Here is a 25,838-nt window from a genome sequence, read left to right on the forward strand (position 1 = left end):
CTGGAAGGCATCCCTCGAGATGTAGTCCTGGCATGCGTGCTCCCTTCAGGAGGAATTGTAGATTTGTATTTTCACAATGACTTAAGTTATCCATTACTTCAGTTCATGACATCATCCTCCGCTGTTCTTGCAAAGTAGCTTAAGATGCGAACACTAAAACTACAGTTTAATTATTCTAGATGTTTGGTTATTGGGACTGGATTTAGCTTTTCTTTTTGTCAGTTGTGTGCTTAGTTTATTTTTTGTTTAGGAAATTTAGTTTGGTTAATAAATTGGGTTATGAATATATGAGCAGCTACAGGACCAGCATGCACCAGGGCGGGCTATGATTATTTACTAGAGTGATATGCATTTCCTCAGTTCTTTTTTCGAAATAAAGAGCAAGAAACAGACATTTTGCACGAATGATAAACTCCTTGCCTGCGTATAAAACATTCCCATGATGCATCAGTGTTTCTTAAGATTTAAGTTTGACATTTCATCTTCTACGTTGATATAAAAAGCTATTGTTCATAACAAACAACTAAAAATACATGTATAAAATTATTTAAATCAGACACATGTACAAACAATATAGCAAAGAAAATAAGTAGAATGATTCAAAGATTTTAATAAATGAGTCATCCAGGAGCAAAAAGCACAGAACACACCATGTACATTTAGTTAGAAAATGAGGGATTAACTCCATCTTGTGGTGCAGAGAAGAACTGACACTTCATTGACACGGGGTTATTAAGATAAACTCAAACAGGATGTTGGACTACCAGATGTGAAACATAAGAATATGGAGAGCCTGCAGGTGTAGCAGTCAACCCGCCTCTGTCACGTCATTCACTGCAATACAATAAACTGTAAAATAAGGATATGTGGATCAAACACACGGGTAACTTTAATTCAGGGACTACTTCAGGAAATTACAGCTTAAAAAACAGAGTTACTAAATGTGACACACCAGTTTACCAGAAAAAAAACAAAATGATATTGTAATTAAAAACCAAATCCAGCATTTAAAAAAACTGAGTTGATGGCAGTTAGGTTGCAAAATGTCGACACGTACGGTCAATTCAAACTCCCCTTTTGTTTAAAAAGTGGACCTCTCGATGCACCGTATCAGACGTCTCTACGAATAAAAAGAAAACCTTTGTTGAGTTTGTGTTGCTCTTAACCTTTCATTTAAAACAAAACACTACAAATATACCGCACCTTAAAATTATCTTTTTTTCCTCCTTTTTTAGAAATAAAAAAAGAAATCTGACAAACAAAATCCCCAAAACGCGAGGCGAGCCGTCACTCCCCGTCACCTTCATCAGCCTCCTTGTTGTCCTCTGGCAGGTTGTTGTTGTCTTCGTCGTCGCCTTTCTTCACCTCCTCTTTGGTCGTCTCCTCTTCCTTCGTCTCCTCTGCGTCGCACGCCTCCTTCCGCTCAGCTGCGTTTGTGTCCGTGGTCCCGTCGGGCTTCGGCGTGTCCTCTTTGAGCACTTCCTGGACATTATACTTTCTATACAGAGTATAGTCTTTCACCACACTGATGCAACACACCGCCTTGATGACCTCCACGATGATTGTCAGTTCCGGGTTGGTCAAGTCCACTTTGTTCTTCGGATTCAGCTTCCCAACGAGACCTGAGAAGAAAAAAAGAGATGACTCAGTTTTGTTTGCGAATCATCATCATCATAAAAAAAAAAAAAGACAGTAAAATTCACTTTTCATCAAAGTCATTGATCGCTACCTGCTACTGCTTTGATGATCTCGTCTCTCTTGTTGTGGCTGCTGTTGCGAGCCTTGAAGGCGATCTGGTAGGTGCCAGAGTTCGGTGTTTGAAACCACGGCTCCAGGAAAGTAGTCATGTACTTCAGCATGTCTTCCTGGAAGGCCTTGCACGTTCCAGTCACCTGGATGAGAAGAAAACAAAGGTTAAAAGGACGATGGTGGCAGCATCAGGCTTAAATTACTCTTGATGTCTTACTGTAACAAATCAAAATACCATCGCATTTATATATTTCACTGCTTTTGTGAATTTAAGACCTTTTGTTAACCAATTTCAAGCACCAAAACCGTTCGACCACATGAGGAAAGTTATGTTTTCACAAGAGATATGAAGTCATATTTTCTCTTTACACTTTTGCCTTATGATAATGGTGCTTCATTACATAGAGCTGAGATTATTCTGCTATTTTAGATGTAACACATGGGTATACATCTCATATGGAAGTGCTTTTAAATGGTGACTTTAAGAAATGATTTTAAAAAAAATCGAGAAAAAGGCCTAAGACCCTGAAGGGTTGAATCACACGTTTCACAAACACACGGTTGTGAAGTTGCGCTTCTCACCGGCAGCATCCGAAGGATCACGCGGGACTTCTTCTTCTTGGTGGCGTGAAGATCAGACAGGATGCGATGAACCAGCTTGTCGCATTCTATGCGAGGAAGACAAATTTAATTGTGGCCACAATAATACAGGGAAATCAAATACAAATAATACAATGAGCCTGTCCATTTAAAGAAAAAAAAACAAGAAGGACTTACCCAGATTTTTTGTTTTGATGAAGATGACATTGTTTGCTCCACTGTCCAGAGCCTGGAAGCGTCGCTCCTGTTTCACTACAGCTGCTTTCAGCTGCGCCACCTCCTTCTTCAGCGCCACGTCAACATCTTCCTCAGCCTCATCATCGTCACTGCTGCTCCCATTGTTTTCTTGCAACTGGGATCACGAGAAGGGAATGTTAATAATACATTACATTTGTTTATAAAACGTCAATAAAGTACAAAAAAATCCCTTTGACTTAAATAATGTAATATGTCTGACTATTACACAGGTGATTGGAATGAATGAATGAATATATATATATATATATATATATATATATATATATATATATATATATATATATATATATATATATATTCATTCCAATCACCTGTCTAAAAGCCAAACATATTACATTTAATAAGATGTAAAACAAGCAATTACTCAAAAATATATAAGCAGGAAGCAGCTTGATTTTGGTTTTGAATGTTCTGGGTAAAAGTAATCAATAACTAAAATAGTTTTACTTGTTTCTTTAGTTACATTCCTAGTTCCTGGTAAGAGACTAAGAGTATTGTGTGTTGACAAAGAGAGCAGCTTTCTCCGATTACCCCTCAATGCAATTACAAAAAAAACAATGTGCAACTCCCATTTGAATGAATTATAATAAAATAGTGCCACCTCCACGCTACTTTAGGGGCAGTGAACTTGCTCCAACTTGCACGTTGACTCAGGACCAAATAATAAAAAGGCCTCGTCTGTAAACAGGTAAAAGGGGACATGGTCTTAAGGGGCTCCTGGACTCACCTTCTCGGGCCCGAAGAGCTCGTCGGCGTACTCGTTGAGCAGGTTGAAGGCCTCCGCGGTGCACTTCCTCTCGTTCATGTTGCACGTGATGAGGATCCCCTGCATGCCCACGTCCAGCTCCCGCGAGCCCTTCCACCGCTTGCTGTGGTGGTGTCCCGCCGCGTAGCGCTTCTTGCCCCGCTTCCTCGAGTCGCTGGAGGCGGCCGACATGTTCGCTGACGAGACGCGTAATTAGCCGTTAGCTTCGCAGTTGAGGCGGATATTTTTTGGAGAGAGTTCAGAGCCGTAGAGACAGCAGTGTGGAGGCCATGTGCTCTTCGCAAAACGAGTCCGCCCGGCCGCCTAAATGTGCGTTCAAAGCGCTTCAGCTGTTTCAAAGAACCGAGGTCTCATTCAGCCACAACATAGCACGTTTTTTAGTTGTCCTGTACGGCGCGGGGGCAGGGACAAAAGTATTCGACGTTCGCGCAAAGCATCGGTCACCTTTTGGAATATTGACTTTACGCTGAATATTTAATAAAACTGGTGGTGGAGGAAACTACATGCATTTAATGAAGACTGCGGTTAAGAAGAATAGCTTGAGTTAAGTATTTTTATTTACAAATCAACTAATGCATTATAATACGTTACTATATGTTATTTTCCAGCAGTAGCTATATCCAATTACTAAAATTAGCTCCACCTTTACCAGCTGCAACATTAAAGGGATGCTTACACATTAATTCATCACTAAATCTAGTAATACAATACTTATGATTCTGAAATTTGCTATTCTGCATCAGTACTTCTATTTTTGGTACTTTATACTTTTGATAGTTTTGAATGCAGGACTTTTACTTAAAATATAATATGTTCATTTAATTCTGGTTGATAGGAGGATGAGGTGGTTGAAAAGGCTAACACTGCTCTGTAGTCTGGTGTAACGTCAGTAACAGATCTGATTACTTCAAAACTCCAGAGCAAAAATGTAATATTTAAAAACAAAACCATGATTAGAACTGTCGCTTTACCATTTTATTCATTTGGAAGCACATTTCGAAAAACTAGCATTCTTACTGTACAACATGTAGAAAATGAAGTTTATTATGAATGTTCATAATTGGTTCATTTCATTATTTCAATAAAAAACTGCATCACTAATATTATATACATTATATTACAATAGTTGATTGTAAATTTTTTCATTTACGCTCACTTCACTTTTACAACCTAAAGCATTTCAACATAAAGTGCAGCCAAATATTCTTAACTTCATGACATGACATGTATGTAGTTCATAAAAGGAGATCTCCCCTGTTATTAATCTCATCTATTCCGTTAAATATGTATACAGAAACACAAACAAGTTAAACAAAATAAGATCTTTGTGGCAGTTTAAACATCATCTCATAAAGTCTGTGACTGAGGTCGAACTCTCTCAGGTTGTTCCCCCCCCCTCCACTCCGTTAGTAGCTCTTTCTCAGTGTTGCCCTTTGGGGCGGACGAGTCAGAGTCGAGTTGAACTGACAGAGCGAGACCGACGACCCGACAGCAGGGCGGGCCGCCGGCCCGCTCCTCATCAGAGCCGACTCCCACTTGAAGAACTCGCAGCCCTTCTGGATCCGGCTGCCGCCGCCCGACCGCCGAACCGGGCAGCAGAAAAAGCCGCGGCCCTGGTTCGGCCCCCCGTTGGACACGACCTGGCGCTTCGCACGACGCCCACAAGCACACAGCGGGGACGTGGTCCTCTGGCCTCCCGCGAAAAAGGAGGAACAATTAGTCGACAGAGAGGAGAGGACATTCTTGGAGCCGCACGAGGAGGGCCGGGAGGGTTTCGCTGGGTCAACGAAGACGGCGAAGGAAGACTTTGGAGTCTCCCGGCGCTTTGGGACGACTGCTTCGGGCCGGGCAAATGAGGTGTAAGGGATGGAGGTCTTTTCTGGGATGAAGGCGTTGTGCCTGAGCAGAGAGGGTGCGTTTGCTTTTGGGATTTTATGAGGCCCGTCTGGCTTTTCTTGTACTTGTAGAGAAGTTCTGAGCTGAATTGATTTGGAGTCCAGAGTAACAGCTTTGGGCACAGCAAAATGCTGCCTGATCATATTTAAGTTATGAGACGTTGAGGCGGCGTCTCTTGTTTTGTCTCCCAGCGTAACCTGATCGCAGGTTGAATGTGCTTCATCGGGCTTTTCCCACACGTGGGAACCGCTGTCAAAATCTGCCACACAATCGGTGTCAAATTCTCTATCAGTTCCACCAACGGCGACATCATCACCCTCCAACACCACGTCGTCATATGAAGCACGCCGGTCCTCGGTTTCCACTAAAAGCTCCGCACCGTCCTCCTCCACCGGGGCTCCCGCGGTGGAGGGCTGGTTGGTCGGCGGCGGATTGGAGAAGCGGCCCACGGTGGTGGAACACAGAACCAGGCTGCCGTTGATGTTGTTGCGTGGTGAAGGATGGCTCATCATGAATGAGGAGAAAGTATTAGCGACAGCAACATCTTTGGCTGATCTGCTGCTGCTGCTGCTGCTGCTGCTGCTGCTGCTGCATCCCCAGAGGGGCGTAGTTGTACCGTTCAGAAGCGTCTTCGGTGAGATCAAGCTTTGGCACATTTGTACAGAACCTGAATTCCTCTTTGGGGCCGAATCCCTTGAAATCTCTGGACATGACTCTATCCGACATGATTCTGGGGGAAACTTTGAAGATGAAGGTTTGTTGGTAGCAGGTGTGTTTTCCTCTTTTTCTTTATGGGATTTTTTGTTGTCTGCAGTTGCGTTTCCAATCATGGGTTTGACCCTTGATGGCATCTATAAGAAGATGAGACATAATCAGTGACTCATAAAATATCATAAATCCTCCTTTTAAGCTGCATGTTCATTTATCTTCCCCTCATTTATTTTCTTTAGTGTCCAGAAATATTCACTTCACAATTAACGCAGCAGCATCAAGCACAAACGTCTAAAGATAGTAAATGTCCTGAATATCAGTGTCCAGTTGTATATTTTTAGTTTATTTATATAAGAAATCAAATAAAAAGTATTTACATGTTGAATTTGTGAATCAAACAAGCTTCATCCACAAAGTATTCCATGTAAAGTCATCATCCACGACGTTTTGCTTGGGAGAACAGGAGGGAAGCCGGGGGGAGAGGAGGGGGGTTTAGGAGTTGGGATGCATCGCTGGACGACAGCCACTCACCTTCTCCAGGCTCCGGGTGATCTTCATCACACACCCATCCCTCATCATCCTCGCTGCCAACTGAGCTGTATTCCGGGAGTCATCCAAACCTGAGGAAGGAGGGAAAAACAAAGTTGCGCAGGCTTAGATGGAGTCTATTCTCTGTGTGGATTGGTGACAAAAGAACTTGTGCTTTGCTTAATACCAGAATGTTCTCTCCCGGAAAACTGGATTCCCAGATCTTGGAGGGCCCCATTCAGGCCTTTGGGTTTCCTGTCGTAAAACAGCTGAAAAGAAACCCCCCAAAAAATGGTTAATGGCGGCAGGAGTAGCGCTTTTTACGTGAGAAGATTTGCTGCTTTTCTTGGTTGCAAGTCATTCATTACTGAATATCTTAGAGGTGTCATACAGGTGATCAGACAAAATAAGCAAATGTAATACTTCAACATCAGCTCTAACTTACATGCAATAACTTTAACATGTCATTCATGTTGTACACTAAGTAATAACTGGTACGCTAAACGATATAATAAAAAATGACAATTGTTAGGTCAAGCCATAAGCACGAGTGATAAAGTGTGAAAGGCCACGGCGGTGTGAAGACAAAGCGAGGGAGCTTCCACTGACCCTGTAGGTGCTCCTCAGGTCGATCCAGCTGTTGAGCACGTCAGGTTTATGGAGCTGCTTGCGTTTACACTCGTACTGCAAACAAACACTGAGGTCCCAGTCTGACAACGCAGAGGGAGGCATGTTACACACCATTTGTTAACGTTAGGAGATACAAAATGACATGCTAGTTGATGTTATTTGTGCTCTTGTTTTCCAACGCAGGTAAGATCCCCATCGGCAGAGGCCGATTGGTGACGAGTGTACGCTACCTGGAGGTTATTATAAGAGGTTTAGTCCAAAGCAATTGACTTATACCTGACCACGTGACGAAGGCACACTGTTTTTGAGAAGGCGAAGGTGCAGAAGATCCCTGCGGCCTGTTGGGAAAGACCAGCCCTTTCTCAAGCTGCAGCTTTTGCAGCCAGCGGCTGAAGCGAGAAAGACCGATCTGAAGGGGGATCCCGGCCTCAACTTGAACCTGCGGGACAGAGAACCGAGGACGTCAGATGTAATGCAAAACTATTCATTCATTTATTGTCACAGCTTGAATTCATGCCCACACACCCACACAAACACACACACACACAAGTCACCTGTGTGATGCCGGTCAGCTCAGTGCAGAAGGAGGACAGAACGGGGTGCTCTTGGGGTTGAACGTAAGTTTGAAACTCGGACTCGACCTCCCCCGTGGACGTGTTCAGCAGAACGGCAGGAAACTCAACTGCAAGGCAGGAAGCAAAAGAATGAGGGACAACCAGATGTTATTGGGTGAAACAATGATCCACATGTGACACACACACATATATATCTAAAAAAAAGAGACACTCACTTATTTCCTGCGTGTAGTTGTTTCTGTCTCTCCAACAAGTTGACTCAAAATCAATCACAATGAGGTATGAAAATATTTGATCTGAAAAAAACAACAACACAGTATTAGTCGCAAGGGCCACCGTGTAAAAGAGCAATGACAAAAGGATCAAGTACATGAATATCATCACAAATAATCACACTTACTTGATAACAATGACTTCTTTGACCCATCAGAGGATTTACTGCGCTGCCTCAGTAATCCCAGTTCTCTGCGGAGACAGGAAGGGATTCAAGAGTAACGTTACTACTCATACAAATACTACTCTCTCCTCGGCTTTAATGAATAAACTGTTAAGTAGCGCTGACCATTTGAAACACAAATAACGTTAGTTCACATTTTTAAATCAACATTGAGTCGCTTACTCTGCCAGTTTCTTTGTCGACATGTCGTTATCTAGCATCCAACTTTTACACAGCGAAAGAAATCGCGCTGTTTCTCTCTTTTAAATGTTCATCCATCAGTCGGAGCTCGATTGATCGGGACTAGCCAGAAACAAATAGTCGATCGCAGAGAAATCGAGGAGTTTTTCGACCCTGAACTGAGGGAATTCTATTTCCGCTTAGTCACCAAAACAAAAGCATGAAATACTTCAGCACGTATAAAGAAATACGACTGTAAACATGTATATACCAATATAAAGTCAGTTTGGTTTTTAATGTGTGATTTAATGATAATTTATTTGCAATTTAGCTACATTTACTGTCTAAAAAGACATGATAACAGTCCATATAGCAGCTTCGTTTGTTTATTTTGAAGGTTCAAACCGGAAGTGGTGATGGCATATATCTGTCTTTTAACTTCTCACAGATTGTAACGTGCTGCAGCGCTTGTGCCTCACAACCATGTGTTTTTAGCCTCTTCCACTGGTGGATAAACATGAATTCAGAAACCGCAGGATTCATAACACCTGGTATGTAACCACTTTTATTCTGGTAACTGCTATCACACGTATACTTAACTCATAAACAAATGATAAATGTATAAGTGTATTTAATTTGTTGAAGTAAGCGTTAGCTAGCTAGGTGTGTAGTATCTAGTGTTAGTTAACTGTCACTTATTCTCACTTTGTCATGTTTAGTACAGATGTACAGTTTAGTACTGGGATCAACTCCCTTGAACCTACAGGGGAAAAAGCTGAAATTTACTGAATTTACTGACAGTTGCTGCTCAAATAATGCAAACACATCATCATACTGTCACTGAATTTAATGATTGAAATGCACTCATCCCTTCATAATGGTACAGAGTACCTCAAAGGCAACGCATTGTATTTTAGGACAATCAATTGTTGTTTTACTCACTTTGGTCACTTTAATCACCTCAACTGTGCAATATAAATACATTTTTATATGACTTGTTTTTTATTTGACTATCTCTTGTGTGCACTTTACCTGTTTGCTGCTGTAATCCTGCATATTTCCCCACTAATAACTGAATATCTAATCTAATCCTAATAATTATTGAACTTTGTTTATTGTTAAATATTTATTGTTGTTGTTAAATGTCATGCACCTTCTGTCAGGATAAATTCCTTGTGTGTGAAAACATACATGCCAATAAATGGTTCTGGTTCTGATTCTGAATAATCGTGGCTAAAGTAATCAAAATAAACCCAAATCACCATCATGTTTTTTAAATTAATCATCATATGTTATACATCGTATAGGAATATATATAGTAATGCGATCTGGCTCGGGTGGTAGAAACCTTTTGTCATTAATGACGACATGAAAACCTTCCCACTCAAGACTCCTCATCTTTTACTCTGTTTCATATGTTTTCTTTGTACAAAGCAACCACATTCAAATATACAGCTGATCAAATAATAAGTAAACAACACATGAAGTTCATCTGTGAGTTGTTGATATTCAAATTCACACACATTTTGCTCTGCACTCAAAAGTATGGAGCTCTCTGACAATACTTTCCTCGATAAAACAATGATTGTGTAACTCTTATACGTACACAGACTTGTGCTTGAATCATACAGTTTAACGTTTCAAATATCTTTCTTTATTGTTTGTTTTACCTCCCCGTAGACATGTCTGTTGAGCTGTCATCAGCGGCTGCAACATGCAACGGGAGGAAAAGGAAGCGCGTCGACTCCGTAGAGGACGTGACGGCCAAGCGATTACAAACCTCGCAGGAAGCCGAGGAGACGCCGACACCGACGCCGACACCGACGCCGACACCGACGCCGACACCACGCGGATGCTGGGCGAGAGTTTCTGTGCCGCCCGACAGCCTTCAACAACCAATTACACCGAGTGAGCTGACGGAGCTGCTGCACTACGCCGCTCTGGGGAAGGCAGGTGGCGTCAAACAGCCCAGGTGATTACTGTGGTCGTAAGATTAATCTCCTTCATCGGCGCTCATCACGACATAAAAGCTCTTTTACTGCGTCCCGGTGCTCTAACGATTATCCAAATGATCCTTTTAAAGGCTGCACCACTTAGTCTGAGATCTCTGTATCCGTCCGTGTGTGTGTGTGTGTGTGTGTGTTTTCTCAGCTGGTGTCGTCTCCACCATCAGAAGAGGGTGAAAGCTGTGAATGTGGTGCTCGTGGAGGGGCTGAGCCAAAGTCACTTTTACCAACACTACCTCGCCCTGTGGCACCTCCGCACCAACTACACCACCGTAAGTAACCTGCAGGGGAAGCGGACGCACGATGGTGCGGTGGGGGGGGTCTAGGAGGCTTTGGGTTAACGCTGCACTTCGTTGTCGTCTGGCCGGCGTTTAGAGGGTCACCTTCACTCCGTCGGCCACCGACCTGGCGTCGGAGATCTTCAGCGGGGAAGTTCCTGAATCAGACGATCCATCTTGTCGCAGACGGCCCAGTGGAAGCGGCGTGTTGCACAAAGGTAGAGGGATGTTTTCACTGCTGCGTAAGAGCCGGGTTTATCTTTAGACTCTGGTTGATGATGAAGCATACGCAACTATCCTCATTATTAAAGGCCGCTATTTAAGTTACATGTTTGCCTGATACTCTTCCTCTGAATGCTTTCATCTTCATCCGCGGAAAATATCATCGCATTATTTTAAAGTGTCATTTAGTTGAAAGATACTTTACCTCTCAGCTACAGTTTGGTTGTTTTCTCTAATTATTTTTTTTGTTGCTCTTGTTATTAACTGTGTACGCGTGTGTTATTACACACTGCTGCAGCGTTGAGGATTCACCCGGTCATCGCCAAGTTTGGGACACAGAAGAAAGGACTGACGGCGTATCTTGTCACCCAGGAGGAGATGATCAAGAAAAACTTCCCTGTCGAAGGTGAGTCTCTCTCTCTCTCTCTCTCTCTCTCTCTCTCTGTCTCTGTCTCTCTCTCTGTCTCTCTCTCTCTCTCTCTCTCTCTCTCTCTCTCTCTCTCTCTCTCTCTCTCTCTCTCCCTCTCTCTCTCTCTCTCTCTCTCTGTCTGTGTGCTTCTCGTCTCTCCGTCCACATCTTTTCCTTCTTCAGCTTCTGCTTCCCGTCTGTCTCCAGGAATGCCGGGCTTTGAGGGATTTGTGTGCACAGACGGTGTTGACTGCGTGACTGACGACAGCCCTCTGTACGGAGTCGACTGTGAAATGGTGAGAGGATGATGTGCTCCATTCACCCTCTCAGACAGTTACCACTATGGATATATAGATATATATTTATATATTATACTTTTTTTTTAAAAAGTGCTGGTTTCAATACTTTTTTAAGCCAAAATTTACAATACTGTACTATAAATATGTTGTCAGGATGGAATAATCCACCAAAACAGACAACCGATTGTCCTTTTTTATAATGCTTTTATAAATGCTTCTTTAGTTTGAAGCATATTCATGTTTCCACTGTCCGGTCTGATAGAATTTTACCACCTGGCAGAATGCACAACGTCACTTTGATGCACTTTTTTTAAAAACAAAATCATGACTCGACTGTGTTTTTTCTCTTGTGTCGTCTCAATTTATTCAGTATTTCTCAGCTCTTATCGCAAAATGTTGTGAGTAGTTTGTGTTGTGGGTTGTTTAAATGTTTCAGCGTGTTCATGTTGTGCTTCAGTGTCTCACAGAAAAAGGATACGAGTTGGCTCGCATCTCTCTGGTGGACAGTGACGGGAAGTGTTTGCTGGACGTGCTCGTGAGACCTCAGACCCGAATACTCAACTACCTCACAAAGTACACACAGACACACACACACACACACACACACACACACCTACTTGTTTTTAGATAACCACCATCTCTCACTGTGTTAGAGAAGCTAACCCCAGTGCTTGTTGCTGGGTGCGTTCTGATAGGTTCTCTGGTATCACCGCGGCGATGATGCGACCAATCACGACGTCCCTGCGTGAGGTTCAAGCGAAGCTCCTGGAGCTGTTGCCGAGCGACGCAGTTCTGGTGGGACACTCGATAGACAACGACCTCAAGGCCCTGAAAGTGAGTTAGTGTGTGTGTGTGTGTGTGTGTGTGTGTGTGTGCGTGTGTGTGTGTGTGTGTGTGTGCGTGTGTGTGTGTGTGTGTGTGTGTGTGTCAGCTCTCATCACTTTATCTTAATGCATAAATGTGTGATATTATTTCATTAAACAAGTGGTTTCCAACCATTTTCGACATTCGTCAAAAAAAAAGAGTCTAAATTAATATTTTATTTATTTAGTTTAATTAATTTATTGAATTCGTAGTTGTCGGAAAATTGTGGTACCGTTTTTTTAAGGGGGTTAATCCAAAATCTTGAACGTATGAACTTGAAAAAAAAGCTTTGTACTGTTGGTCAATAATTGTATTAACTTTTTATTAACTTTACAATCAGAGTTGCGATCAGCTGGCAGACATCACATCTGATTTTTTCTCCCCATGTCATTGTTTTGAAGAAGTATTTTTTCGTTTTGAAGAGTTTCTCTTAAAAAAAAGTTTGGACCTGTATCGTGTTTGTTTTTTTCCGGCCTGCAGCTGATCCACCGGCATGTAATCGACACCTCGCTGCTGTACAGGAAAGAATTTGGACAAAAGTTTAAACTGAAGGTCCTGGCGGAGATCGTACTGCAGTAAGTTGTGTGTGTGTGTGTGTGTGTGTGTCTCTCTCTCTCTCCCATCAGGGTTTACAATAACATTTCCCACGTGTGTCCCAGGAGGCAGATCCAAACTGACGGCAATAACGGTCATGACTCCACTGAAGACGCCGTAGCCGCCTTAGAACTGGCTCAGTACTTCATCAAAATGGGACCTCGTCAGGTAATGCGTTGCTTACATAAAAAAAAACCCACACTCATTCACTCTCACACACACACTGTGCCATGTTTTCTGTGTGTGCTCCCTCGCAGGTTGTAGAGCTTCATGTGGAGGAGCTGTGGGGATTCACGATGGAGGAGGAGTCCTCCGACTCTGAACCCGAACCTGAACCCCCACCAAGCCTCAGGTACGACACTTGTTGCAGTCTGTAAAACCTCTTTGTCGTCCTCTCACCTGGACTAAGTCACTCAGACTGTGTCCACACTAAACTGTATCGTTCCTCTGGGTTTGAGTTCAGGATGTTTAATGAGACTTACGGGGATAAAATGTCTTCAGACACTAATAATCAAAGCAGTAAAATCTCCTCAAAGCCTTGTGCTGCAGCTCCTCTCGACAGATCCCCCGTCTGTGTTTCCTCCCGCAGGTTCGCGGACGTGCTGCAGACTCTCGGCCACTCGGTGGCCTTCTTCGGAAAGCGTTCGCACCTCCCCCTGGTTCTGTCCAATCAGCAGTGGCTCAACTCTGACAAAGCGGTGAGACGCGAGACGCTTCGACTCGGGGATGCCGTCCGACATTTTGAACCCCATCAAAAAAAACAAAAACACAAGTTGTTTCTTCGCCTCCGTTCCTAAATCTCGCCCCTCTTCAGGTGTTGGCCTCCTTCAAGAGACGGGCCAAGTGTCCGTTCCTCTCGGTGCTCCAGTTTCCTTCCCTCTCGGACCATCTGAGGAGGTGGCCTCTTCCTCAGGAGCACCCGAGGGTGAGGCCGTCTCTTCACCGCATGAGCATTTTACTTCGTGGTTTCAAGGCGTTGCTTTAACTCCGTCCGTCCGTCCGTCCTGCAGGCGCGCGCCATCCTGCGGGATATGTGCGTCGTGTTCGCCGGGCCGTTCCCCGCCGGTTTCTCCAAGAGGGACGTGAAGCGGCTGTTTCGCTGCTGTGGACCGGTTCGACACATCAAAATGTTGACCACGACTGTCAGGGTACGATCTTCTTTTCCATGTAAATGACCGTGTTTCTGTCCCAGAGGAACCACTGAAAGCTCTTTTTAGTTGTCATTTAGTATTCGTACCTATATATTCTGACTGTTTGGTCTCCAGGTTCATGCAGAGGTGGAGTTTGAGCTGCTGGAGGGAGCTGTGCTGGCTCTAACGGCGATGAATGGATTTAATTTGCAGGGGCAGTCCATCAAGGTAACGCTCTTCCTCTTTTTCCATTCCCTTTCTGTCACTTTCTCCACAGCTGAAGTTAATCCAAAAACGTCCCTTTTTCCAGGTCCAGAGGCCCGTTTGCGAGTCGACGCTGGACCTGGATCTGACTCTCGACGCCCTGATGCGTGACAGTCTCAACGCCAGCCGCCTCTTCGCCGTCAAGTTACGCCCCGGTGCGGCTGGAGGCGCGCGCGTTTCGGCGACGACCAACGGACACGCGGCGCCGCTCGAGGCGTTCACGGAGACGTTTGGTCGCTTTGGTCCGGTGGAGAGAGTCGTCCTGCTCGCCGAACGAGGGCCGGGTGGAAGACACGCACGCATAAGTGAGTAAAGAGCACGCCGCCGTTTAAAAGGAAGCGTCCGCGAGCGTCTCTGATGCGCAGTGTCTCCGCTGTCTCCAGAGTTCCACAGCTCCGCGGGTAGAGACGCGGCCCTCGGCTCCTCCGAGGCTCTCCGGGAGGAAGACTACCTCGTCTGTCCGTCCCTGACTCCGGCGCATTTGCCCTCCTGGGTCGCGGCGATGGCGGAGGCCGATGCAGACGGCGAAAATTCAGCGGGCGGCGACGAGGAGATGATTCACGAGCACGCCAACTCTCAGGTGATTGTCACACATTGAAAAGAAATGTTTCAGCGAGTGCGGCAGTTCTCAGCTTCCACGAGAGAAAACTGAGCTTTTAATATTTATTCCTTGAAAGAATTAAGTCTGGAAGTGTTGATGATTAAATTAGAAGCAAACGTGTATTTAGTACATTTCGGATTTGATCTTTTCAGACCTGTACAGTTCAATTTGAGCGCACGCAATGAAGACTTGATTATGTGATCCATGTAGGACCAGGAAATGCATCTCAAGATGGTGAAGCTGGACCACCGCCTGAGGAAGCTCTTCAGGTTCCTCCCAGAAGGCACCTTGTCCGTGGTCGTGCTGCTCGGACGCGCAAGGTGAGAACTGACAGTCTGAGGGGAAAAAATAAATACCTGCGACCAAATTTGAATATATTTTTAAAACTTTTCTCTTCCTCAGTGCTCACGGCCACCTTCCTGGTCTGTGCCTTATGGAGGTCAAGCAAGGATAACGAGAAGAACGATTACACCTGAACTCACCACAGCGTCCAGACTGGAGTCGTTTCGGTGGCCTGGAAAGTCACAGCAACAAATAAAAACCTGCCAGCTAATGAGTTTGACATTGGGGGCATTTTGGCACTTTTAATGGGAACTTAAATCAGTTGTTTTTTTTAACGAGTGCGATCACGAAAGTCAGACTTGGCACAGAACTCTTCAGAGCAAACGCTGGGCTTGGAGAGTCTTCGAGAGAAGATTTGTTCTACGGCAAGAAATTAAAGATGGCAGATTTATGAAGTGACTGAATCCAAAGAGTATCCATCAAACATCGTGTTGGGTGAATGTGTAATGTCTCCATTCAGTTTATAAAGTAAAACAAGGGAAAATGGGTAGTATTTAATGTACAGAATCAGTTTTTTGATACTTTGCCATTAAAACATTGAAAAATGTGCCAATTTGTCTTCTGCTCATCTTTTTTTTTTTTTTCAAACAGAATAATGTTAATAAAACATCTGCACGTGAATGCAAAAGTAGTTTATTAGTTCATGTCGAGTGTTAAACGCCTCTCTATTCAACAGACGAGATTATAAACAGAAAAGACAGAACACAGAGATACTAAGAAACATTCTTTAATTTGTATTCCCTTTCCAAGGAAATAGTTTAAGTATTTTTTTTAAACTTTACACCTTTTGCATTAGAACACATTTTGACATTTTTTCCAGGGTCGACAGTTACAAAACATTGAAACACAAAAGAAAAAAAAAGGGGAAAGAAACAATTCTGTACAAAAAGAAAACAAAAGCGCCTCATGAAGGATCAAAACGCCACCAATAATAAACATTGAATTATCATTGATGAGCTTATACGTTGAATAAAACTGGTTTTAAGTCGACAGAACTCATTTTAAAAATGGAGAAAAAAAAATAATTTGACCGTTTTAAAATATAACCGAGACATAAACTACAGGACCTGTCAGGCAGCTTTTTAACTCATTTATGAAACAGGTGAACACGGATGAGAAGACGAAAGCCTCACATGCACCAACTCACACAACATAAGACTGATGGAGGAGACGGTGCCTTGAAAAATGATTTCAAAGATGGCGGCGGATCCGAGTCTGAACAGAATGAATGAACCTGTCTGGAGATCAGAGTTAAAGATTTCGGTGACGAGTGTGCGTGCTTTTTTTTTTTTGTGTTTCCCAGAAGAGCCGCCTGCTCCACGATCAAAAATATGGCAGCTGTTGTTATGGCTTGTGTTCTCCGTCGGGAGTCCAGTCTTGGCTGGTAGCTTTTGGACACGGTATCCACAGCTGCTGAGTGAACAAATTAAATTTGGGGCGCACGCGGTGAAGTGCCGCCTCGCAGGAGAGAGCGCCCCCCCCTCCCCAAGTGCTTAGGAAGGAAGAGACTCTTGAGCAGGAGCTCATTGTGGGACGGCGGCCTCTCCACGCATCGCCTCCCGCTACCAGACTTCTGGCACCTCAAACAGCGACTTCGTAGATTCAGCACCTGAAGAAGCGACGAGAACAAAAAAAAAAAAAAAAAAAGGGACGATGACTTTTAACTTATCCCACGCTCGACAAGGGTACTTAAAGTGACCAGTCCAAAAGGAACGAGGGTCTAAACGTCTGAAGATAAGAGTCACTGAACACGAGAAACTGCATTTATGTAAGATATTTATATAAAAACAGAACAATTTAGAAGGTTTAAATCCATTATTTAATACTATCCATATACACATTACAACAAAATGACTTCCAACATTACTTCCTAAAGTCAAAACACACCTTTGGACTTTTTTTTCTTTTGACCTTTTCTCCTGTGGACCGCCGGGGCGCGTTGCCAGGTGACCGTCCCCTCGGCATCGTTTCCTTTAGGACTTTCCGCCTCCTTCTCTTTGTCTACGTCTCCGTCCTCCTCGTCAGGGACGGGACTGGACCCCGTTGAATCGGATGCATCTCTGCAGGACACAGAACCCCGTTAGGAGCCGTGAATCACAGCAGACGGAACATCGTGCGGCGCCGGCGTTTGACTTACGCCGTCTTCAGCCATCCTTCTGAGGTCTTGCTCTCGATGGCCTCGGCATTGGCCTGTCCACCTTTGTCTGGGAAACACAACGACGAGCTAAAATAGACCTCTTTACACACCATATGTGCTTTTACTTTGTGAGAAAGGATGCAACAAAACCAAGACGTATGGGGAAACGAGGACCAGTGGGTCCGTCATTCATAGTCAGTTGTACATTTACAAAAAGCACAACACGCTCGTTGAATAAATTACATATTGTAAATGTATCCAACTACTTGCGTTACTAGCATTTAATGTCGCTAAATTCTTGCTAAAAGATGGGCATAAATTAACTAATCGTTTCCTCGATTTAAATTAAATGCATAACCTTCCAGAGTAACTGAGGACAATCAGGAAATTATTATTCACAACGACACATTGAATCTCTGCCGAGAACTTTTCTTGGGATAAAACTTGCTGCCGTGTATGCAAAGTACACACCGTCAGTTTTCATCTTCTTGCTGCCCGTGCTGTCCGAGTACGAGTAGTTGCTCCAGCCGTCTGTGGCCGGAGCCTCCCCGTACCCCTGCTCTCCCGAAACGGGACTGATGCTGCGTTTTCGCTGACTCCTGGAATAAAGAAAAAGAAAAAAAAAGTCATACATGCATGATTACAGGTAGAAACTGTGCAGAAACCCCCCCAAAAAGGGAGGTGAATACACAGATTGTCATGTTGAAACTGCAGTGCCGGTGAACCGGGGATACCCAAAAGTAGCAGCGGAGGTAGCCGAGGTGTAGGGAGGTTTCCTCCAGCCGTCCTCCCCCCAAGATTTGGGCGTCTGGCCGAGCTTCCCTTGTTCCTGCTGCTTGCCCTTGACGTACTCCGCGTACGTCTGGATCCTGTAGCTCTCGGCGTAGCGGCTGGTGTTCATAGCTGCGTGATGAGACAAAGACATTGACGGATTGGTCTGGTATGTGTGTGTGTGTGTGTGAGCGCGTGTGAACATTATGTATTCAGCTGGGGGTGTGAAACTCACCTATTTGCACCTGGTCCGTCTGACTCAGGGACACAAATGCCGACTTGTCGTCCAGCCAGGAAACCTGGATGTTTCCTGAGTGCACAACAGAAAGGTCAAAGTGGGCGACAAACAACGGGGTCGTACCGGTTTTCTCAAGTAGAATCGACCCGCGAACATCGCAGCTTACCGAAGGCACTGAAGAGCTGGTAGAGGTCACTCGTCTTCCATTCTTTGGGGAAGGTGACAAACAGGACGTGGTCTCTTTTGGGTTGCACTGTGGGAGCAGAGGGAGCGGCAGCAGGTGAGCCGGTGAGAGCAGTCATTTAATAAATGAATAAAAAAGATCAAAGCTGACAAATGCTTCGTTTAAAGCCTCGGCAGCCGAACTAAACCACTCCATTGATAATATGGCCTGTGACCGTTTTGGTTGTTTCCTGCCTCTCAAGGTCAAAAATCACTTGATGTACCTTTATTAACAAAAACATTTTATAAAAAAAGGACCATGTGGTTTCTCGCAAACCAAGTAATGTGTACACACACACACACACACACACACACACACACACACACACACACACACACACACACACACACACACACACACACACACACACACACACACACACACACACACACACACACACACACACACACACACACACACACACACACACACACACACACACACACACACACACACACACACACACACACTTTTCCAAATGAGTTTCTCTTCAGCTTTTCTTTGCTGCCAGTCCGGCAACAGCAATGTGCATTTTGTGTGCACCATAGGAAAAAATAACTGGGATTTTATCATAAAAACAGTTTGGCTCGTCTGTGGTTCTCCACGCTGAACCTTTAAAATGTGCAAAATCTCGGGGTCTCCGTCGTCTAATGAAACAACCCTGGCATGTAGAGCCGCTGCACAACATTATACTCACAATCTGGTCCTGTGATGTTGAGGTAGGGAATATCTATGATCCTCATCAGGAAAAGCCTTTAACAAAACAAAGCGGATATTAAAATAATGAGGTAATGTTTGCATTTTTGAAACATATTTTTTTTTTGTTGCAGTTCATAAAAGATGCAAATTCAGGTGCATCTCTTACTTGTTAAAGAACGGCTCAACGAGTTTAGAGCCAGAAGAGATGTACGCTTTGGGTGGAGTCAGGAAAGAGCCTGTAAAAACAGACTTTATTAATATCTCCCATTAATACAACCCTTTATAAGTGCTGCAGTGGGGAAATTGCAAGATTACATAAAGCAGCATGAGATAGTCATAAAATAAGAAGCACGCAATGAATATAAGTAGACAGTGAACTACATTCATTTAGACTTTTTTAAAATGAGATTTAAAAAAACAGGATCAGTGCAATGGTGTGCTTTACCCAGGTAGTTGGCCATTGAGATGAAACAGAGGCCGGTGATGTAGGCGTCGTACCCGGCCTCGTGGAGCTGCTCCTGGGCCGTGTCGTAACTGTGGAACCCCTCTGCCGTTTCTGACAGTCAACACAACAAAAGATGTTGCACGACTTTGTAGGTTTGAGAGCGGCCCAGAGAAAAAAAAGTTAATTTACTCACCGACTTGTGGCGACTTGAACGGACTCGCCTTCACCTGTTTCTCCAACTCTGCCAGAGACGTGTTAGTGATCAACTCCTGAGACAAAGTTAAAAAGTATTTTCTCCTTTAGATATTTTCACGATAGAGAGACTAGTCTTGAATCTAATTGGCGCTACTTGTCTGCTTGGTGCTCGGACGAGTGATGCAACCAGAGCAAAGATGCAACATCATCATCATTTTTACAATACTGTCCAATAAGTATATGTTGAAAGGGATTTTTCCACCTTTCCAAAAATATCTCATCACCAACAACAAACAGTGCACCTGATAGCCTCCAACTCTGAAAGAGGTCATTTACCTTAAAAGGCTGAGTGGAAGCCATCAACTTTGTGTCAAGAAGTCTGCAAGTGAAAGACAATATTAAAACAAAAAAAAAGTACAGAAATTCATCCGTGTCAATAAGTAAACTCATCGTGCAAAGCAGCGGTACGTTACCTTGGGAAGACACACATTGTGACCTCTTTAAAGTCTTGAAGATCCTGAAGAAAAGAGCAGTGCCACAAATTATACATGAATTACGTTGCAATTTCTCTAAATAAATGAAATGCACCATAACTAAAAAGTCTTCGTCTGAAAGTGTTTACCTCTGGCAGAGGGCAGTAGAACTGGTGGATGGTGTGCATCACATCCAACAGCATGTTGTGGCCAACCACAAGTTTACCCTGCAGGCCGATCACACGGGTTAAGGATGCAAGCCGGGTATTTGAAGAACTCAGCAACAGAAGTTAATAATAGTGCAAGAAATAAGTCTTGTAATGATGCAGATTAAACACGAGCAACTTATTCCCACTGCTACTTTATTTGAAATTAAATTCTAGGATTAATTCGATATTTGAAATGTGGAGCAGCTTTTGACTCACCGATTTAGAGATGGCGTGGATGACCCTGGAGAAGCCAACAGCATCATTTAGCTCCTCCTGTTGAGGGCAGAGAGTTAAATAGATTAACAATCATCCATAAGCTCCTTCGAAGTGACCACTTTGAAGATTTTTTTACGGTGTACAATAACTCAAACTCACCTGTTCCCTCTCCCGTTTCTGCTGCTCCCTCCTCTTCCTCTCCTCGTCGTCTACTTTGACTACTTGGATGTATCGATCCTTCTGCGCACAGACACAACTTACTATACCTCACACGTTCCACTTAAAAACACACGGCAAAATGGGGTGGAATAAAAACACGTTCTTACCTTTTCCGTTTCCACCGTTTCCACATGAATCCCCTTGGGAAACCTGTGAAAAACAAAGACACATTTTAATCTTCAATTCAACACCAAAAAACAACAAAATAAGCAAAACACTCACTTCCAGTTCAGCGTCTGGTAGATCAGCTTTCTCTGAAACCTGGTTGGGGAAAGTGAAATGGGCCGAGGCTTTATTTATTTATTTATTTCATATAAACACTAGCATCGGTAAGGAAAGCATGGTATCAAACAGCAAAAAAAAATGAAAGTGCATGATAACAAATTTAGTGAACGTTACCCAGTGCATGGCTCCAAGTCCACAGTCTTCTCTGAGGTATTGAAGAGGGCCTCAACCTTCTCTCTGTGGGGGAAATGGTAGAAATTACATTATTCCAAAGCCAATAGAGGAGGTACAGTTTCTCTCATGTGTCTGCTAGCAAGTCTGGGGTCAGTGATAAAGGTCTCCGTACAGTTGGCCATGCCCAATATACCCAAAACCACAGCTGGCTCCTAGTAAGAGAGACAGCACGGAGCTGCTGCTCCCACCATGCACAACTTCTGTCTGAAAGCGGTCCCATTTGTGCTGCAACACTTACATCACCCCGTTGATGAAGTCTTTATGCTCGTCCGGTACGTGTGCGGGGCCTTTGGAGGACGGGGAGATGAAGGACGGTGTCCCGACACCGTTAGCGTGTTGATTCCTCCTCTCCTCCGACTGCTCCCTCAGCTGGACTTCCTCTTCTTGGTTCAAGTACGGGATTCCTTCCAAAAGACCGACAAGTCACAATTTCACATCCTAGTGAAGACAACGCCAGCATTGACAGACAAAAATGTGAACAACATCTCGGTTTCATGAGACAAAAAAAGTAGTATGACTCACCTTGACAGAACACCTTGTTGAAGTCAAATCCCTGACTGGCCAGGAAGTCAATACTGGAACTCTGAAATGACAAAAGATAATCTTCCATCACCGTCACAGTTGAATACAAAAGCAGGCAGAAGTCAGGAACAATCATTATGAAAACTCCTTTATCTCAGCTCACACTGAGGCAACGCTCCAAAAGAGCAACACCGACTTACTTGACAGATGAACTTCAAGTCGGGGGACGTCCTGTTGAACGGTTTCGGGAACACATAAAAATTAAAAGGCTTTGTGATGTACCTGCAGAGACGGGGGACACACATGGCAATGATTAGTGAGATTGTTTTCCAACTGAAGGGAGTTTATGAAAGATAAATACAAATTAAAACCTGTGAGAGTAATTCAAAACATGCATTACATCCACACGATCATCATCTAGTAAACTGACGTTTTTGCATAAAACCCAACAATAGCGTAAAGGGACAAATATGCAAGCTGTTTGGATCATTTAAAATTAATATCACATAAGGAAACCAGAAAAGAGTTTTAAAGTTGCAGCTAAAAGCCTTTGTGATGTCAGTTGATATTCTTTTTTCAACTAAATTAGTAAAACTAGTTTGCACGACCCTGGGAGTCTTTAGCCTTGACGCCTCGCTTAAAGTGTGAGATGGTACATGGAGTATAGTTTGTTTTGTTGACACATTGAACCAATTTGGTCTGACTGTTTCACATTCGTTGGGATGCAGCGATTCCATTTCAGAGCCCAAACATTAAAAGAAGAATTAAAAGTTCTGCATTTGTGAAGCAGATATCACTCACTTTGACTTTGTCTGGTCGTACTTGAATGTACATATTCCAAACTGAAACAGCAGGAAGTCCATGGAGTGCTGGTGGACAGAGACAGACGGAGAGACACGCAGAGAGAGAGAGAGAGAGAGAGAGAGAGAGAGAGAGAGAGAGAGAGAGAGAGAGAAGAGAGAGAGAGAGAGAGAGAGAGAAAGAGAGAGAGAGAGAGAGAGAGAGAGAGACACACACATACACAGTAAAAGAGAGAGAGAGACACACACAGAGACAGTAAAAGAGAGAGAGACACACAGAGACAGTAAGAGAGAGACACACACACACACACACACACACATACACACACACACAGAGACAGTAAGAGAGAGACAGACACACACACACACACACACACACACACACACACACAGAGACAAACAGTAAGAGAGACAAACACAGACACACAGACAGAGAGAGAGCCACACACACACACACACACACACACACACACACACACACACACACACACACACACACAGAGCCACACAGAGACAGAGAGATAAGTTAAATGAGATAAGCGGAAATCTGAAATATGGAGGGAAATCTGGGCGCATTCAAAAATAAACGGGGTGAAGAAACGTAAACTAACCTTCTTTAGCTTCGTGTATCGCTCCTCCGGAGTGTCCAGCCCGTTGGTGAGTGCACTGACATTAGGACCGTCGCTTATCCCTAAAAAAAACAAAAACACATGTCACAAATCATCAACGCAGCGTTGACTCCGTCCACCTAAATCTCTGACTATAGTTACCTGAAAACTCTCCATCGATGGCCAGGAAGTCCGCCTCCTCTAGCGCGCTGTAAACCGCGTTTAAACTCTCTTTAAAATCTGTAAATAATACACACAAAAGAGAGAGAGAGAGAAAGTGTTTTTAAAACGTTAACCCGAGCAAGAGAACGTGCTAACCGACGCAGCTAGCATTAGCTAGCGAGAGCAGAAACAAGACGCCGAGAAACGAAACGATGCGTTTAAAATATATATATATATCAGGGTACTCTGGATTGTACGTTAAAACGAGGAATATATAATATATTTTTAAAATAAAGTGAGCAAACTGTGGTTGGCTACTTACTTCGGCGTGTCACCTCCATCCTGCACAACGACTGAACCCGGCTGACAGCTAACGGTAGCTAGCATACGTCACCTGGCTTTTAAGCTTTTTTTCAAACACTTCCGGGTCCGCTGCTCAGAAGGCGACTGCTTTTGGCACGTGCTCCTCGCTTGAGGTTTTAATTGGTCTGTATATAATTATTATTTAATATTTTAATTAATGGCATCCCTTGTATTAACAATGTTAGGTTGCCACGGCGTGTTAGATAGATAGAGATACTGTTAATTTATAAATTAATATAATAATAATATAAAAGTGCTCAATATATACAAAAAATGGAATATATTAATATTCAATTAACTAACAAAGACATGAGAGGGAGACATTATACTGATTTAATGTTTGAATTAGTGCAGCAGCTTTAATTGTTCTCTCCCTTTTATTATTAATATTTTTGGTTGAATTGTTACTCGTTACTTCAAATGTATATAAACCTAAACCTCATTTTACCAAGTACACAGAAAAAAATGCTTCTCCATAATGAGTTCAGAAAAAAAATGACATTTTTATGCACCTGTATTTTCTGTGTATGGTTGTGTCTTTGTTGATTGCTTTTGATGTGTGTACGTATATGTGCATTTCCTTTTTCTTTTTTTCCTTTTTTATATCATATTTAAACATTTACACTCTGAATTGGAGCAGAAGTGGAGTAGAAGCATTAAGTAGCACACAATAGAAATACTCAAGTGAAGTAAAAGTACGTCAAAAGTATACTTAAGTATACTACTTGAGTAAATGTACCACCTATCTGTATCTAATCTGCCTCGGCAAGATGAACATTGTCTCATAAGAACATGTCTTCACAGTGAAAGCCATGGTGAGATATTCCCTCCACTGAAATGCAAAGATGACATTTCAAAGAGGACGAAGGAATGAAAGGAAGCAAGAAGAGGCTTCAGCTTTTTATGTCTCATGTTTTCTCCAGGGCTGTAATTTGGGAGAATTATGTATTTTTTTGACAGTATTTTCAAATTATGCAATACAAAAAAGTATTTTTTAGCTTTCAGATTTAAGGCATTTTAAACACACAACATGAAGCTAATAATGCGTCTGAAATGTATGTGTTTGTGCTTGCAACCAGCTGCACTGCTTATTATTATTCTGATAGTTTTAGTGGACTTGGATGTAGACAGAGTGTGCACTCTCTCTAGATTATTATTATCAGTGTATTGTTTTAAGATGACAACAAGAAGAGGAGAATATAATTAGGAAATCTGCAACTGACATCAAAATCATCCCATAAAAGCATTTCACTTTGAAACAAACAAAAAGAGAGAGAGAAAAGACAAACAAACATCCGAATGACACAATTGTGAGTGGCATGAAATAGATTAAAGCAAAACATGGTGATTACATAAGTGAAAAATGACAAGGCAAATTAAACAGATTAAATTAAATATGTTTGATGAGTGGAAGTGAGAGTGGGAGGGAGAATGTGTGTGTTTGTGTGTGTGTGTGTGTGTGTGTTGAACTTTAACGGAGGGCTCTTGAATCACATTGATCCATGGGATGCCTTTATTTTGCAATGACCTTTAAGGTGTCATTTCTGATTTACTGCTGTTGTGGTTTTTTTTCCAGCCCACACACTCTGCAGCAGAATCTGTAATGTGTTAGTGGGAGAAAAAAACAACCTGCAAACATATTCAGTCGACTTTCTCCGGGTTTTTAAACGTCTGCTATACTCGCGTGAGCAGAAAATGTCACCTCAAGCGTCCGAGGCGAGCTGCCACCTGGATGAGTTCATCGAGACGTTCGTGGCGAGT

At 43.2% G+C, this 25,838-nt stretch overlaps 4 protein-coding genes across 4 annotated transcripts; 1 reads left to right on the top strand and 3 right to left on the bottom strand.

Moving 5' to 3' along the window:
- Window positions 1-627: 627 nt before the first annotated feature.
- Window positions 628-3,770, bottom strand: thumpd1 (THUMP domain containing 1). The gene is made up of 5 exons (XM_068589014.1): window positions 3,335-3,770; window positions 2,527-2,701; window positions 2,332-2,417; window positions 1,730-1,892; window positions 628-1,622 (listed from the first exon to the last, which is right to left on the bottom strand). The coding sequence occupies exons 1-5, from the start codon at window positions 3,542-3,544 to the stop codon at window positions 1,288-1,290; spliced, it is 969 nt and encodes a 322-aa protein (XP_068445115.1). The 5' UTR covers window positions 3,545-3,770; the 3' UTR covers window positions 628-1,287.
- Window positions 3,771-4,470: 700 nt separating this feature from the next.
- On the bottom strand, window positions 4,471-8,404 carry eri2 (ERI1 exoribonuclease family member 2). Its single transcript, XM_068589189.1, has 9 exons — window positions 8,333-8,404; window positions 8,114-8,178; window positions 7,929-8,009; window positions 7,693-7,820; window positions 7,415-7,577; window positions 7,118-7,218; window positions 6,696-6,777; window positions 6,512-6,600; window positions 4,471-6,120 (listed from the first exon to the last, which is right to left on the bottom strand). Exons 1-9 carry the CDS (start codon window positions 8,368-8,370, stop codon window positions 4,780-4,782), a joined length of 2,088 nt encoding a protein of 695 aa, XP_068445290.1. The 5' UTR covers window positions 8,371-8,404; the 3' UTR covers window positions 4,471-4,779.
- Window positions 8,405-8,776: 372 nt separating this feature from the next.
- LOC137793084 (RNA exonuclease 5-like) lies at window positions 8,777-15,549 on the top strand. The gene is made up of 19 exons (XM_068589029.1): window positions 8,777-8,880; window positions 10,010-10,301; window positions 10,481-10,607; window positions 10,711-10,831; window positions 11,134-11,241; window positions 11,452-11,540; window positions 12,001-12,116; window positions 12,239-12,377; window positions 12,888-12,982; window positions 13,067-13,169; window positions 13,259-13,353; window positions 13,591-13,699; window positions 13,816-13,926; window positions 14,012-14,149; window positions 14,267-14,359; window positions 14,442-14,700; window positions 14,779-14,975; window positions 15,207-15,316; window positions 15,399-15,549. Exons 1-19 carry the CDS (start codon window positions 8,847-8,849, stop codon window positions 15,448-15,450), a joined length of 2,388 nt encoding a protein of 795 aa, XP_068445130.1. The 5' UTR covers window positions 8,777-8,846; the 3' UTR covers window positions 15,451-15,549.
- Window positions 15,550-16,049: 500 nt separating this feature from the next.
- On the bottom strand, window positions 16,050-24,140 carry parn (poly(A)-specific ribonuclease (deadenylation nuclease)). The gene is made up of 26 exons (XM_068589218.1): window positions 24,037-24,140; window positions 23,715-23,792; window positions 23,556-23,635; window positions 22,946-23,013; window positions 22,345-22,426; window positions 22,145-22,205; window positions 21,861-22,026; window positions 21,563-21,625; window positions 21,386-21,424; window positions 21,271-21,313; window positions 21,104-21,184; window positions 20,945-21,001; window positions 20,669-20,746; window positions 20,520-20,563; window positions 20,383-20,425; window positions 20,045-20,120; window positions 19,852-19,962; window positions 19,573-19,642; window positions 19,405-19,460; window positions 18,651-18,737; window positions 18,482-18,556; window positions 18,210-18,378; window positions 17,947-18,074; window positions 17,476-17,542; window positions 17,226-17,398; window positions 16,050-16,947 (listed from the first exon to the last, which is right to left on the bottom strand). Exons 1-26 carry the CDS (start codon window positions 24,053-24,055, stop codon window positions 16,901-16,903), a joined length of 2,061 nt encoding a protein of 686 aa, XP_068445319.1. The 5' UTR covers window positions 24,056-24,140; the 3' UTR covers window positions 16,050-16,900.
- Window positions 24,141-25,838: the final 1,698 nt, after the last annotated feature.

Source organism: Clinocottus analis, unplaced genomic scaffold (genome assembly GCF_023055335.1).
Source record: "Clinocottus analis isolate CAN_PGR_092001 unplaced genomic scaffold, fCliAna1.0.p SCAF_22, whole genome shotgun sequence".
NCBI lineage: Eukaryota > Metazoa > Chordata > Actinopteri > Perciformes > Cottidae > Clinocottus > Clinocottus analis.